The 15,638-nt window shown below is 43.2% G+C and overlaps 1 protein-coding gene across 6 annotated transcripts in view; it reads left to right on the top strand.

Moving 5' to 3' along the window:
• Positions 1 to 2,787: 2,787 nt before the first annotated feature.
• Positions 2,788 to 15,638, top strand: part of LOC105486802 (Ral GTPase activating protein catalytic subunit alpha 2) — a 318,021-nt gene continuing 305,170 nt past the window's right edge. For 2 of the 6 annotated variants that reach the window (XM_011749855.2, XM_071079738.1), the window contains exon 1: positions 2,819 to 3,058. In XM_011749855.2, coding sequence (XP_011748157.2) covers positions 2,953 to 3,058 — 106 coding nt within the window. In that variant the 5' untranslated portion in view covers positions 2,819 to 2,952. Of the gene's footprint in view, positions 3,059 to 15,638 lie in introns of all 6 variants that reach the window. The other 4 variants (XM_011749856.3, XM_011749857.2, XM_011749858.3 and 1 more) reach the window with 3 other exon arrangements.

Raw genomic sequence — 15,638 nt, 5'->3', positions numbered from 1 at the left:
AAGGAAAAGGAAAAAAAAAAAAAAAAAAACTTGGGAGGCCAAAGCCTACGGATCACCTGAGGTCAGGTGTTCAAGACCAGCCTGGCCAATATGACAAAACCCTGTCTCCACTAAAAATACAAAAAAATTAGCCAGTTGTGTTTGTGCATGCCTGTAATCCCAGTTACTTGGGAGACCGAGGCAGGAGAATTGCTTGAACCTGGCGAGATAGCGCCACTGCACTCCAGCCTGGGCGACAGAGCCAGACTTCATCTCAAAAAAAAAAAACAAACAAACAAACAAAAAAAAACAAATTGAAATTCTGGGTCAAAAGGCAAATATTTATTTTTGCCAAATTTCCTTCCACAGGAGTTGTAGCATCTAGCATTTCTACCAGCTATGTTTTCTATAGTTTTACCAGCAGACCAGAGTGTGTTATCACACCTTGTCTCTGTGGATGTTTTTTGTTTGTTTGTTTGTTCTAATTCAAATGGTATTTCAGAGCAGTTTTAATTTGCATTACAAGTTTTGAACTTTTGATCTCATTATTCTTATTTGCTGATTACTGTAGGACATTTATTCAACAACACTTAATGTCTGCATAACACTTGGCACTCTATAACTCCAGGGATAAAGAATTCAGTACAAAGCAAGTGAAGCCCTCAAAGGGTTCACAGCCCAGCAGGAATGAATTTAGAAAGAACAACAGAAAGTAAGAAGAGCCATATGGTATGTGCATGTGGATGAAAAAGTACCAAGATAATAATACTATATGTTTCTTCCTTTTTAAGAGAAGATTTGGAGTTCTACATTTTCATTACTGGGTAAAGGCTAGATATGATGGGTGAGATGAATCTATATGCACAGATGCCTGTTTCTGGCATTACCAAGCTGGACAGTATCACATGTTCACTGTACACTGTCATTTATTCCCACAGGTATCTAATCACTCAGCCTCCTCAACTGGATTGGAAGCATTGGAGGTCAGGAAGATGCACCTTATACATCTTTTATCTCCAAGGTTTAGAGTTATGCCTTACACATTGGAGGTGCTGAATAAACGTTTGATGATGATGGCAGCTTGCTTTGCAATAAAAAAAAAAATAGAATTTCCTAAGACAAGCATATTCTATTTGTTCAGTCAGTGTAAGGAAAGGTATCTTCTCCTAAAGGAATTGGGCAATGAACATTGTGATTTGCTATGCATAATCAGATACAAGCTCAACTGCTGTAACAAAGATTCTCAAAATGCCTTGACTTAAGACATTATTTTGCTCTCTTGTAGCACTTTTGGAGGTTTGTGGTCCTGATGTGTGTTGTCATCTGGGGACTCAGGCTGGTAGGGCCACTCTGCCATCATCTTGAATGTGGGGCTTTCATCTCTGGGTCTGAGAGTGATCCATGCTATTGGGTTTATCAGTAGCCTGTTCTTTTTTATTGCTGAATGTGTTCATACAAAGGAATATTACATAAGTCTAAAAATAGAGAGAGGCTCTAAAACTGTGAATTTGTTTTTTTTTTTTCTTTTTGCCTGCCTGGTTGAAATATGTAGGACTATTTTAGCTTTTTATTATATTTCATTTAATGAACTTTTATTGAGTGACCCTACAGGCCAAATACTGTGCTCAGGAATGGGGATACAAAGGTGTGTAAATCCTTGTCTCTTCCCTTAAGTTATAGTTCAGCTAGAGGAGGAAAAGACAGTTGTGTTGTCCCAATTTGGATGGAAACTACGTGATTCTACCTTAAGTACTTGCTGAAAAAGCTGAAAGGATGTCAAAACTTGCAGGATCCGGATGCCACTATACAATCCTACAGTGTAAGAAATCTCCTGACCATCTTCCAGCTCAAAGTCTTGCCCCAGGGAATAGGCGCCTGGCTTTAAAAAGTATACAGGCCTGAGTCAGATCCCTCAGGGTCTATTTCTGGTTCTGCTACTGGATCGCCATGTGGCTTGCACAACACAGAGAACACACCCTTCCTACAAACAGGCAAGATCCCAAGGAGCCCCCTGAGCGAGCGACCTCCATACCCCAAGTGAGGCTGGGTTCCAGGAACCAAGGGGCCGGCTGAACTCCTCACCGGGGCACGCTCTTCCTTAGAGCCAAAGCCACTCATCTTAGTGTGAAATTAGAGCTGCGATTTCGGCACGGTCAGAGGGGCTTCGACTCGTTCCCTGGTGTGAATCCAGAAGCTAAACCTAAAAATAGTTTGCATTTGAAAAGCCTTGACACTTTTCTCACTGAGATTTGTGTGTGTGTGTGTGTGTGTGTGTGTGTAGTTCACGTTGCACTAGAGGAAAATGGGGTGCGCGCGCAGGAGATAGAGTGACGCTACGGACGATCTAGGCTGCCGGGGCAGAGGGCGGGCAGGGACCACCCTGCCCTTCTGCGACCCTGGAAAGGAGGTCGCAGCGCGTCGCCTGCTGGAGAACTTCATTTCCCAGGAGCAATTGCGGCCCGCGGCAGGGCGGGGCGACGTGCCCAATGCCAGCCCATTGACTCCCATCGTGCCGAAGGCCGCCAGCCTGATTGGAGGACTGCTCGCGGTGCATCTCGGGATTTGTAGTACAACGTGTGCGTGAGAGGAACTCCTTTGTGATTCGAAGCGCCTCCTCCGCGCTCTGAGCGCGTCCCCTCTAAGTTTTGGCGCGGACGGGCTAGTGTCCCGCGAGGAGAGTCGGGCTGTGTGCGCGTGCGTAGCGCCCAAGGGGCCGGGAGGCACCTCCCGCGGGGCGGGGCCTTCGGTCCCGCATCGACACCGCCTTCCTGCCCCGCCCCTCGCCGTGACCGGCCCGCCCCTCCTTCCTGGAGCCACAGCTGAGGCAGCGGCGGCGGCAGCAGCGGCGGCAGCAGCCGGGCTGGGGGCGGCGAGTGGCCCGCGCGACACGCGCCGGCCTCGACCCTATGCTTTGATTCGCGTGGCGCAGGCGCCTACTGCCCCGCCGGCGGGGCCCGGGCTTCCTGCCGCGGGATGTTCTCCCGAAGGAGCCACGGGGATGTGAAGAAGTCCACCCAGAAGGTGCTGGACCCGAAGAAGGACGTGCTGACCCGCCTGAAGCACCTGCGGGCGCTGCTGGGTGAGGCGCGCGCCGGGCGCGGGGCTCGGGGCACCGGGGTAGGGGCACCTGCTGGGAGGGCGCCCCTCTGGGCAGGGGTCGGTGGCTGGGAGGCGGGGGAGGGGGATAGGTGGGCGTCCGACCCCTTTCCCTGGATCTGGGCTTGGACCCCCGGGGCTTTGTTTCCGGAAAGCCGCAGCCTGGCCCTCGGGCGCTGCTCCAGTCGCCCTCGAGTTAAACTTAGCCCAGATTCTCGCCGGGCGCCTGCGCTCCCGGAGAACCTGGAGGCCGGGCACAGAGGTACCTGTCCCCTCTCCTCCCAGCAAGTGAACTGGATCCCAAGTGGTCATCACGCGCACACATTGAACTGTCACCTCCCCCTTTCATTTTTAAAATTTTATTTTTGAGTCTGAGACTCTTAAGTAGACCGAGACCCCAAGTGAACCCAGCACAGACCTAATTGGGCTCTCATCTCTGTCATCCTCCTTTTAAATTTTATTTTTACTTTTGAGTGTGAGACCCCAAATAGACTGAGATTCCAAGTGATCCCAGCGCAGATTTATCATCTGTTTTCCCATGCTGCTTTTTAAATTTAATTTTTATTTTGGGTTTGGCTGCTTCAGTTTCTTTGTGTCGTTGGAGTGAAGGGGCCTTCTCTTCCTGCTTGGAGAGAGGGGTGGTTTTCTTGGGTTCAGGGAGGCTGCTTCTCCTTTATTATCAGCGTGACAGTGATGGTGTCTGCCACCTTCTGGTTTATGGCCTGCTGGGTGGAGGTTCTGAGGAGCTCAGGTGGGCTTGGAGTTGACCTGTAATGAAGCTTACCCCTGTGGGTGTGAGGTGTCCACAAGGCCTCCTGTCACCTGCTGCATGTGATCTGTAGCTGGTTCGCCTAGGCTATGTTTTGTTTTCTGTATTTTTTGCCTCCTAAGTCTTTTCTTTAGGATGAAAACACCTTTGCTGTCTCTAGACACACTTACTTGCCTGTGTATTTGGTGGCGAAGGAAAGAACACCTTATGTTTCTTCTAGGTGTCTTTTAGTCCTAAAATTCACAAAACTTGCCTAGTGCTAATGTGTCTGTCACTTGAAAGAATATTGCATAAAATGATTTAACATGTGAGGATTTTAAATAAAGATCTTATTCATGAGATCAGAAGTTGCTGATTATTTCTATTTATATTCTACCTCTGAGGGGGAAAAGAACCCAAGCCAAACCAAACCACACCTGATTTGGCCAAGTGAAGTAATTCACAGTCTCACATTCCTTGAGGTTACACTGACTTGTTCAGTTTGAAATGAAATGTAAATTAGTTACTGTTACAGGGATTCGTTTTCAAGACTTTTGAGAGTGAAGTGTGGTGTTCTTGATAAACTGAATTTTCTACTTCCTGTAGATACCATGCACTCACAGGTTGCACAATACACAGGTTGCATTGTGTGGAGTTCCTAGTAGTGACTGATTAACACCTACTGCAGGGACATTTTTGATAAAGGAGAGTTGAGCTGTGTTTTAAAGCACTTGATACTTCGAGCCTTTTTCTGTGCTTTAGCATTTACACTTTTGTTCTGTCCAGGTCTGCAAGATTAAGTTGGCTACATTTTATAAAGGCAGAATCAAGTAAACCTAGATCAGGTTATTTCTTAGCACACAGTACATTGTTCCTATTCTGAGAAAGTTGTTTCTTTTCAAGTTTGTGGAATTGTAGTTTCACTCTAAGGTGTAGTTTCTTATTTTAGGGAACTTTCTTTTATCATTTCACGAAACTCATCATGACCTCAGTTTTGTAACATGGAGAAGTTCTTTTATATTTCCTTAGGTGTATGATTTTTGTTGATATACTTACGGGAGGAGTGGCCCAGTTTGCTTTGTTTATTACTGTGATCTTTGTAGGGACTAGATTTTTGTAAAATGTGTTTGAGGAGTTCTAGTCATAATATTTAATGTAAACTTTCACTTGCTCCTGTGATTTATTCAAGACTTCAGAAATAGTACATTAATGCACTAGTTCCTACCTAATCCCAATATTCTATTTGGTTGCTACTCAAAAAAAAGTCTGCTTAGAAAACAAAGGCCTCTTGAACTAAAAGTTAGGAATTAAGCCAAGATCAAGGAAACTATTTGAAGGAAATGAATAGTAATTACTATTGTATTTTTATGTGTGTATTTATATAACGCTTTTGCTTTTCATATATTTTATCTTGAAGTGATAATAGTGATTTTTTTTTTAAGTATACAAAGATTATGCCACTGACTTGGGTATTTGCAGCCTGTCCCTGCTGCCTGCAGCTTCATGACTCGAGCTAGTTACGTAGCCTGTCTTTGAACCTTGGTTTCTTTACTCTGTAAAATGGGCATGGTAATGTTTGCCTTTTCAAGGATGATTGTGAGTATGATGAATAAATGACTTCAGCTTGAAGCAGGCCTTTAACAGTTTCCTTTCCCAACATATCTCCCACCATTAATAGGATTGGACAAGTATTTTGATAGCTAATTTTTCTCGGTCTTTCTTATTTTTGATATTAGTGATGAATTTGTTCTCTTTCCTAAAAAGTAGTCTGTATTTAAAACAACCGGGTGAGAAACATAAAATTAGTTGTGGAAGTAGAGTATTTCTTAGTGTCATGGTAATAACTCCAATTTGGATGTAGATACTTTGGCTTGGCTATGTATTATAGACTGGTCTGGTATGATTAACTTTATTTTACAGAGGGGTAAACTGAGGCACAGGCCGGTTTGACACATGGTGTCAAGACATGGAGCTGATTTTACTTATGTTAGAGGAAGAACAAAGAGCAGTTAGGTCCTGTGACTTCCAGTTCTCCCTACACTGTTGACAAAACCAAAACCACAAAACCCTCTGTATTACTATATTGCTCCAGCAAAGATTCCCTGTCTTTTTTTTTTTTTTTTTTTTTTTTTTTTTTTTTTTTTTTAACAGGGTCTTGCTCTGTTGTCCGGGCTGGGGTACAGTAGTTTGACCTTGGCTCAACTACTACAGCCTCGGCCTCCCTGGCTCAAGTAATCTCCCACCTCAGCCCCCGGAGTAGCTGGGACTACAGGCATGCATCACTACACTAGGCTCATTTTTTTTTCTTTTTTTGAAATGGAGTCTCACTCTGTCACCCAGGCTGGAGTGCAGTGGTGCCATCTTGGCTCACTGCAACCTCCGCCTCCTGGGTTCAAGTGATTCTCATGCCTCAGCCTCCTGAGTAGCTGGGATTACAGGTGTGTACCACTGGGCCTGGCTAATTTTTATGTTTTTAGTAGAGAGAGGGGTTCACCGTGTTGGCCAGGCTGGTCTTGAATTCCTGGCTTCAGGTGATCTGCCCAACTCGGCCTCCCAAAGTGCTGGGATTACAGGTGTGAGCCGCCACGCCCGGCCAGATTTTTATATTTTTTGTAGAGACGGGGTTTTGCCATGTTGCTCAGGCTGGTCTTGAACTCATAGACTCAAACAATCCTCCCACTTCAGCCTCCCAAAGTGCTGGGCTTACAGGCATGAGCCACCATGCCTAGCCAGATAGTGTGTCTAATTAAAAGTTGAGTGTTTACGATGAGTCCCAAATTAGGATATAGAAATGGCATTGATATAGTGAGAAGAACAGATACAAAATAATAGTAAATTTATGGTGTGTTATGTAATTAGATGGTCGGGTATATGGTAGAATCCATTATAGGATTTCAGAGAACAAAAGAGATAATTAAGAATGTCACAAAAATAAGGGCATCTTTAAGGAGGTTTGTAGTCATCTGTTCTCACGCTGCTAATAAAGACATACCCGAGACTGGGTAATTTATAAAGGAAAAAGGTTTAACTGACTCACAGTTGCATATGCCTCAGGAGGCCTCACAATCATGGCAGAAGGTGAATGAGAAGCAAAGTCATGTCTTCCTTGGTGGCAGGCAAGAGAGCTTGTGCAGGGGAGCTCCCGTTTATAAAACCATCAGATCTTGTGAGATTTATTCACTACCCTGAGAACAGCATGGGGAAAGCCACCCTCATGACTGAGTTATCTCCAGCCGGCCCAGCCCTCGACATATGGGGATTATTACAATTCCAGGTGAGATTTGGATGAGGACACAGCCAAATCATATCAACGTTTTACTCATGCTGGGCTCCAAAGAATGGTTAGACTAGTTCTGTCCAATAGAAATATAATGTGAGCCATATGTGCAATTTTAATCTTTTTTAGTGACCACATGTTAAAAAGTAAAAAGAATCAGATGAAATTAATTTTAATGGTGCATTTTATTTAAGTCCATGTTTCTAACATGTATTATATCTGCAGGTAATCAATATAAAATGCTATCAGTATTTTTTACATCTTTTTTTCCTACGAAGTTTTTGGAATTCATTGTATATTGTATATTTACAGCACATATTGGTTCACACTAGCTGTGTTTCAGGTGCTCATTAGTCATATGTCACTAGTGGCTGCACACTGGACAGAGCAAGGTTAGAATTTGGGAAAGCAGAGGGGAGGGGCAATTCCCACCAAGGGAAGATGGAAGAGCTGGTGGCGGAAGTAATGTGGCAGTGATATAGGAGGGTAAGGAAACCAGCCTGGCTTTCACTGCGTCCAGTGGGGCAGTAGCGAGGTGTGGTGTTGGGCACTGAGGACCTTTGCCCAGAGGATGTCCACAGTGTCCTGCATAGGCCAGGGGTAGAGTAGGGTCCTAGGGAATGAGTGGAACAGTAGCCTGACAAGCAGAAGCTAAGGCTGGCTGGGGGATCATAAGCCAGACTCAGGTCAAATTATGACCTAGGTTTGGACCAGAGTAGAGAACCGTCTCTCACAAATGCTGTATATACAAACAGAGCAAAACACAGCATTGTCATATAGTTCGTTTTGTGCATATGTCGCTCTAGGTAGGAACAAATTGACATACAGTTTTAAATGTCTTTTATTTTATCATTAGCATTTTTCATGTTTTGTTCCTCTCATTTTTAAGTACAACTGTTTGTTAAGACCGTGTCCCATAATTTAGCCTACGATTTCCTGGATTGTTAAATTGTGTTCTTTTCTCTCCTTCCTTCTTTCCTTTTTTTCTTCCTTCCCTTTTCCTGATATAAACAATACTTCAGTAAACATCCTGAGGAGCAGCTTTTTCTATATTTCATTAGAATAGATTTTATTGAAGTAAGATTGCTGGGTTTGAACATTTGATGATGATTCACAGTGCTTTAGTAAGTGTTGCTCCATTGGCCCTGCTAGCAGCAAGGATTGAGGCTGCCATTTTCACCGTAGTCTGACTACCAATAAATACCTTTCTATAATTTGATAATTGGTGGTAGGTATTTGGGATAATAGGAGTGTCATCTACAGAGTGAGAACAATTGGGAAGGGATCCTGGGCAAGGATGGGAAAGATGAGTTTGGTGTTCTACATTTTGAGTTTAAGAAAAGGCAAGATCCAAGTGGCGTGTCTGGGGGGTGTGGGACATGGGATCTGGACCTTAATGAAATGATAGAATGCTATCATATGTTTAGTTTTATTGGTTATGATCATCATGACCTCATTGAATCTTTTTGCAGCTGTAACAAAGGAAGTGTTCCTCTCCCCAGCTGAGGAAACTGAAGCTCAGTGAGAATAGCTACTTGTCTGCTAGCAAGCAGGAAAGCTGAGACTCATCTGATTATGAAGGTCATGTTATGCTTCTGCTAGTTATCTGATTCAAAAGGAAATTTACATATCAGAAAATATATTTATCCAGTAGAATGAATGATAACATAGAAACAAAACCCCAGCAATTTTTGCATGCCTCCCAAAAATGTTGCTGTGATGTTGGCTTCTCTCTTTCTGGTCAATTTTTCTGCATTTTTCTAGGGAGACTTAGGATTATCATATTTGATTGGAGCATGGGCAGACGATAAACAGTCTCCTCCAGTGTTTTAGTGTTCATTGCCTTCCCTGTAACCTTGGCAGGCCTAGCAGGTGATAAATATTTGCCTGGACATTAATGCCACGTGGACATTCTACAACTAGAACAAAGCTGGGAGGTGTAATTTCAGACTCTTCAGGCAGTCTTAGTATGGTCTATCTCAGTTGACCTTGTTTGGTACAAAGTGATTTTGTCATAATGCTTCCTTTGCTATTTTTTCATCAATTACATTTATAACCTCTGGAATGTAAATGGAACTTTGGACACATATATGTAGCACAAATACGCCATCCCTCCCTCTAAGGCTTGAGGTTGTCTAGACTTCTGATGTGAGAAAAGTGAACATAGGGTAAATGTCCGAGCTCAGATGTTTTGTTTAAGATACTAAAAAAGTTTGGCTTCCATCTTTTACTCTGAGAAGGGAGATAATTGGTAGGTCTAGAATATTTTGCTGTAAACTTTTATAATTTGGATTTTTATTTTGGAAGTACTTTATTTGTGGACAGGCATAATACTTTTACTAGGTGTTTAGAGTACTGATCTTTGGTTACCAAACTGAGTATCAAGATAGAACTACAAAGAATTTTTTTATTTAGAAAAAAACTTGGCCGGGCGCGGTGGCTCACGCCTATAATCTCAACACTTTAGGAGGCTCAGGTGGGCAGATCACGAGGTCAGGAGTTCAAGACCAGCCTGGCCAGCATGGTGAAACACCGTCTCTACTAAAAATACAAAAATTAGCCAGGCGTGGCTGCTTGGGAGACTGAGGCAGGAGAATTGCTTGAACCTGGGAGGTGGAGGTTGCGGTGAGCAGAGATCGCACCACTGCACTCCAGCCTGGGCAACAGAGTAAGACTCTCAAAAAGAAACGCAAAATCACAACCAAAAAAACCTTGACTTTCAAAATAGCAAATTGTTTCAATTTGAATTTTTAAAAATTTTAAAAAGAAGGCATATAAATTATTGTTCTGTAAAATTAAGAATAATATAATGTGTTAAACAATTATCTTGTCCTTGAATTTAAAAAAAATCAAGCTGGGTGCTATTGCTCATGCCTGTAATACCAACACCTTGCGAGGGTTAAGTGAGAAGATCAGCCCAGAAGTTCAGTACCAGCCTGGGCAATATAGTGAGACCCCTTCTCTACAAACCGATGAAGAAATTAGCTGGGTATGCTTGCATGTGCTGTGGCCCCAGCTCCTCGGGAGGCTGAGGCTGGAGGATCACTTGGGCCCAGGAGGTCAAGGCTACAGTGAACCTTGATTGTGCCACTGCACTCCAGCTTAGGTGACAGAGCAAGACCCTGTATCAACAACAACAAAAATCAAGTCACAAGCATTGTTTTAAAGAGTGTGTGAGTGCGTATGTGTTTGCCTGCATGTCTGACATAAGTAAGTCTGTGTTTAGATGTTAGTAAGGCACAAGCCCAGGATTTATGGTTTGGTAGGAGAAATAGCCATGTAAACAATGAAATTTACCACGAGGGTTCTGAGTGGCACTGAGGAGTGTGGTGGAACCATAGAGGTGGGCACAGGTGCAGAGGAGGAACAGCAGCAAGACCTCCTGGAGACACCAGCCAGTGCTTCTTTAGGGAGGTTAGGTCTGAAGTAGGTTTTGAATAATGGATAAAGGATTTTACCAGGGGGACAAGTTGGGGATGAGGGTACTATAGAGAGAGGAACGTGTGCAAAGGTAATGGTGTGTAGCACCATGGAGTTCAGTGCACAGTGTTTTAACTTATGGTGTAGGTAGATGTTGGGACTCCAGTGAAGAGTTTTAAGCAGAAGAGGAGCCAAATCCTGTCTCTTCCCATTTAGTGTCTGAGAATCCCATTCTCCTCTGAGATTTGAAACATAGATGCTGGGAGAGAGAGAGCTCCCTTCCTTTGGATTGCAAGCCCTGAAGGTATAGTCTGGGCTGCTGGCATTTGTTTTTCCCACCATGTGGGGAGCACGTGCCTTAAATTGAATTCCACACTCACAGGGAATGACAATAGAGAGGTGGAGAGTGAGAGGAAGCCCCTGAGTCCTGAGTTTGGCCGTGTCTTTGCCAGGTCCATCCTGAGCTGCTCAGTTGCAGGAACTGGTAACATGTTAACTAGCTTGAGTCATGTTTCTGGGTCTTGCATTTGAAAGAACACCTAACATGGAGGTGTTTGTGTGTATGGAGATTTGACTTTTACATTTTTTTAGAACTGGAGGAATTTGAGTTTATATAGAAGTAACTAATAAAGAGCGAAATTGAAGAAACGGGGGATAATAATGCAGAATGGTGTCATCTGCAGTGAGATTGAGAGCCTGGGGTGAGAGATCAGGCTTAACAAGAGGGACACCTCTTCTTCTAAGGCCACTTGAAGGAAGCAGGAATGGGGTGCTGGGTGATGGGGACAGGGAGGGAGTTCTCACATCATGGCTTCTGTCCCCTCTGTGAAGGTAACAGGTGAAGTCATTTGCTGAGCCAGTTTTCTCACTCATGTGGTGATAGGAACTTAAATATGTCTTGCTCCCTCTTCTGTGCCACATAACCTCTTAAAAAAAGGACATCTGTTATCTGGAAGGCTTTGTTTTTTTTCCTTAGGGAGTGACTGAAAAATGCATTTAACGTTTATGTTAAATATTCACTAAGAAGGCGGAAAATCTATATAGAATGAGGCCAGTTTAAGTAGCACAGATGTGGTATGCCCTTCCACTCAATGACCATGTGCCCCAGAGTGGACCTAAGGTGGGACATGGGCACCCACCGTGTTGCCGATAGTCTTTCCTTTGTGCCTTTCACTGTGAGAGCATCCCCCTGCTGGGTATGACTCCGGAGTTAAAGGATCATTTTAATTTTTTCTACTTTTGCCTTTCTTATGACTTAACCGCATGTAAAATGTAACTCTGTTGATATCTCAAATTCATGTACCAGTTTACACTTTTGCAAAATGTCTTCTCATATTCTTATTTAATCAAATTACTACCTTAAGCAATCACTTCATATTAATTATAAAAGAAATTTATTAAATATCTATTTGTGAATGTATTTTAGGTGGTCTTCAATACAGGTTATTTTACATAGTTAAAGCCTCCTGAATGTGTCAATACAAATAGCATTTTCCGGTGAGAGGATCCAGAATCCACTAACAAAATCTAGCAATTGAGAATTTGATAAAGTAAAAATAGGAATTTTAGAGAGATTATGTCATTTAAAGGATTTACCATATAGTTTCTTAGTAGATTGTTTCTGAGTTCATTCTGAATCCTCAATTCAGGGTTTTAGCCTTAATTTTCAGAAAAGTGATGTTTCATAACCATTTTATGTCTTTTGTATTGTTTTAGAACTGAAACCACAGCTATTTTAAAAGTAGTTGTAATCTTTTTTTTTTTTTTTTTTGGGGGACGGAGTCTCCCTTTGTCACGCAGGCTGGAGTTCAGTGGTGCAATCTCGGCTCACTGCAACCTCTGCCTCCTGGAGCGATTCTCATGCCTCAGCCACCTGAGTAGCTGGGATCACAGGCTTGCTCTACCATGCCTGGCTAATTTTTGTGTTTTTAGTAGCAACAAGGTTTTGCCATGTTGGCTAAGCTGGTCTTGAAATCCTCGCCTCCAGTGATTAGTCCACCTCGGCCTCCCAAAGTGCTGGGATTACAGGCGTGAGCCACTGCCCCTGGACAAAGTAGTAATCAAATTTTGGTATTATAATTATGGTTAAGTTAAAAAAATCCCTTTTGATAAAGTTCAGGAGCCCATGGATATTGTGTTTGATTTCAAGTGATGACACATATTCATTGAACCTTAGCCATGCCTGAAAGTACAAGCATGGTACTTGTGACATTGCTTGTGCCTGACTATGACAGCCATAAGAATGTGCTGCTTCTCCTGCTGTGGGGAGCATGATTGACTGATGCCCCCAGCTGCTGCTCCCTGAATCTACCAATTTTGAGCCAAAGCTTAGTTTCCCTTGGGAAGCTCTTAGCCCATTACTGAGCACTGCAGGAGTATTAATGCTACCTATTCCTGCACACTTCAGATGCCTCTGAAGGGCCCCTTTGGCTTGAGGACTTCCTGTTGGCCTAAGACCTTCTCAGAACTGTGTTGACGTCTGACACTCTTCCTACTCAACCTTCCTTCATTCCCCACTCCCCTTCCCAGGGGTCAGACCTGCATCATAGTCTAAATCCTCTCCCTGCCTTCACCAGCTCCTTCTCATTTATCCTCCATGGGCATTTTCCCCAATAAATCTCTCGCATGTCTAACCCCGTCTTGGCCTCTACTTCTCAGAGAACCCAAACTAATCTACCATCCATTTCCTGGAAGCCGTTGTCCATCCTGCCATCTACAGTTTTTCCAGGAGATAGTGCCAACACTTTATATCTTCCATGTGGGCTTTCTTCATCCTCTTGCCCTGAATGTATCTCTTCTCAGAATTCCCACAGCACTTTGTACCTTTTGTTTGGTATTAATGGCCTTTGACTTTGCACCATGCTTATTTTCGTATTTATTTATTAATTTTTTTGAGATGGAGTCTTGCAGCCCAGGCTAGAGTGCAGTGGTGTGATCTTGGGTCACTGCAACCTCCGCCTCCTGGGTTTAAGTGATTCTCCTGCCTCAGCCTCCTGAGTAGCTGGGATTACAGGCATCTGCCACCGTGCCTGGCTAATTTTTGTATTTTTAGTAGAGACGGGGTTTCACCATCTTGACCAAGCTGGTCTTGAACTCCTAACCCTGTGATCCATCCACCTCAGCCTCCCAAAGTGCTGGGATTACAGGCGTGAGCCACTGCGCCTGGCTGCACCATGCTTATTTATTTATTTATTTATTTATTTATTTATTGAGACAAAGTCTTGCTCTGTCGCCCAGGCCGGAGTGCAGTGGCACGGTCTCCACTCACTGCAACCTTCACCTCCCCTGGTCAAGCAAGTCTTCTGCTGCACCCTCCCCAGTAGCTGGGATTACAGGCACGTGCCACCATGCCCAGCTAATTTTTTTGTATTACTAGTAGGGATGGGGTTTCACCATGTTGGCCAGGCTGTTCTTGAGCTCCAGACCTTGCGATCTGCCTGCCTTGGCCTCCGAGAGGGCTGGGATTACAGGCGTGAGCCACTGTGCCTGGCCCATACCATGTTTATTTGTGTTCACGCCTTATACGTGTTCTTTCCCACTAAATTATAAGTACATAGAGAACCTGAGCAGCTTCTTTTTCATCTTGATTTCTCTTGATAGCTTACTCCTCTATTTGGAATAATAATAATTAATATTTATTTAGTACTTTTTATGTGCTGAACAGTGCCATAAATATTTCTACATTTATTAATGCATTTAATCTGCCCAAATGAGATAGGGAATATCATTATCCCTGTTTTACAGTTGAGATACAGACAGGTTAAGAACCTTGTTCAAGGTTACACATCCAGTTAGTGGCAGAATCAGGATTTGAACCCAGGGAGCTGGCTCAAGTTCCTTTATTCACTTAGCAGTTATATGTCCAACACAAACTATGTGCCAGACATTGTGCATAGCACTAGGCATACCAGAGCTTGCAATCTTAGTTTAGAATAAGTAACTTTTTTTAAAAAAAACCACCAACCAAAAATGTGATTTCTGAATAGCTGGATCTAAGTCTACTGGGGAGCAGAGCTGGTCCATCATGGCTTAAATAATTCCTGAAAGCCTTCCTGCCCCAAAGATTGTTTTCATCAGTCAGAAGTTTCCAACATTAAATTAATGATTCAAGATCATGAATTAAGAGTGGTGGTTTCTCCCAAATGAATTCTCTAATCTCCTTTGTTTACACACATTCATTATCAGACCAATCTCTTGGATTCTAAGGGGAATAGATGTAAGAAAGGACTATTTCCGTGGACCAAAGGGAGAGAGATTGGTGTTTGTAAACCTTGATGAGGGTTGGGGGAAAGAGGGGCAGCAATGCTGGAGAGCTGTTGGCAAGGGCAGGCTTAGGCAAATTCCCCAGATATTCCTTCATGGGAACAAAATTAGAGAGATATTATTGTAAAGTTTTAAATTTATAAAAACCAAAACTGAGTCACATTCCCCCCAGTCAAAGACCTGTTACAGCTAGTGAGGAAATTGTTTTTTTACATTTCAACTTTTATTTTTGGTACAGGGGGTACATGTGCAAGTTTGTTACATGGGTATGTTGTATGATGCTGAGGTTTGGGGTGTGGATCCCGTCATCCACATAGTGAGCATAGTGCCAAATAGGTTTTTTTTAACTCATACCCCACTCCCTCTGTCCCCACTCTAGGTAGTGTTCAGTGTATCTTGTTGCCATGTTTATGTCCCCTTGTGCTCAGTGTTTAGCTCTCACTTACAAGTGAGAACATGTAATATTTGGTTTTCAGTTCCTGTATTAATTCGCTTAGGTTTATGGCCTCCAGCTGCATTCATGTTGCTGTAGAAGACATGATTTCATTCTTTTTTATGGCTGTGTAATATTCCATGGTGTATATGTACCACATTTTCTTTATCCAGTCCACCACTAATGGGCACTTGGGTTGATTCCATGTTTTTCTGATGTGAATAGCATGGCGATGAACATATGAGTGCATGTGTTTTTTTGGTAGAATGATTTATTTTTTCCTTTGGGTATATACCCAGTAATGGAATTGCTGGGTCAAATGGTAACTCTCTTTTAAGTTCTTTGGGAAACTCAAAACTGCTTTCCACAGTGGCTGAGCTAATTTACATTCCCACCAACAGTGTGTAAGTGTTCCGTTTTCT

This window comes from Macaca nemestrina, chromosome 15, assembly GCF_043159975.1.
Source record: "Macaca nemestrina isolate mMacNem1 chromosome 15, mMacNem.hap1, whole genome shotgun sequence".
Lineage (NCBI taxonomy): Eukaryota > Metazoa > Chordata > Mammalia > Primates > Cercopithecidae > Macaca > Macaca nemestrina.
Note: the sequence above shows the minus strand (reverse complement) of the source record. Positions and strands in the feature narration are given on the sequence as shown.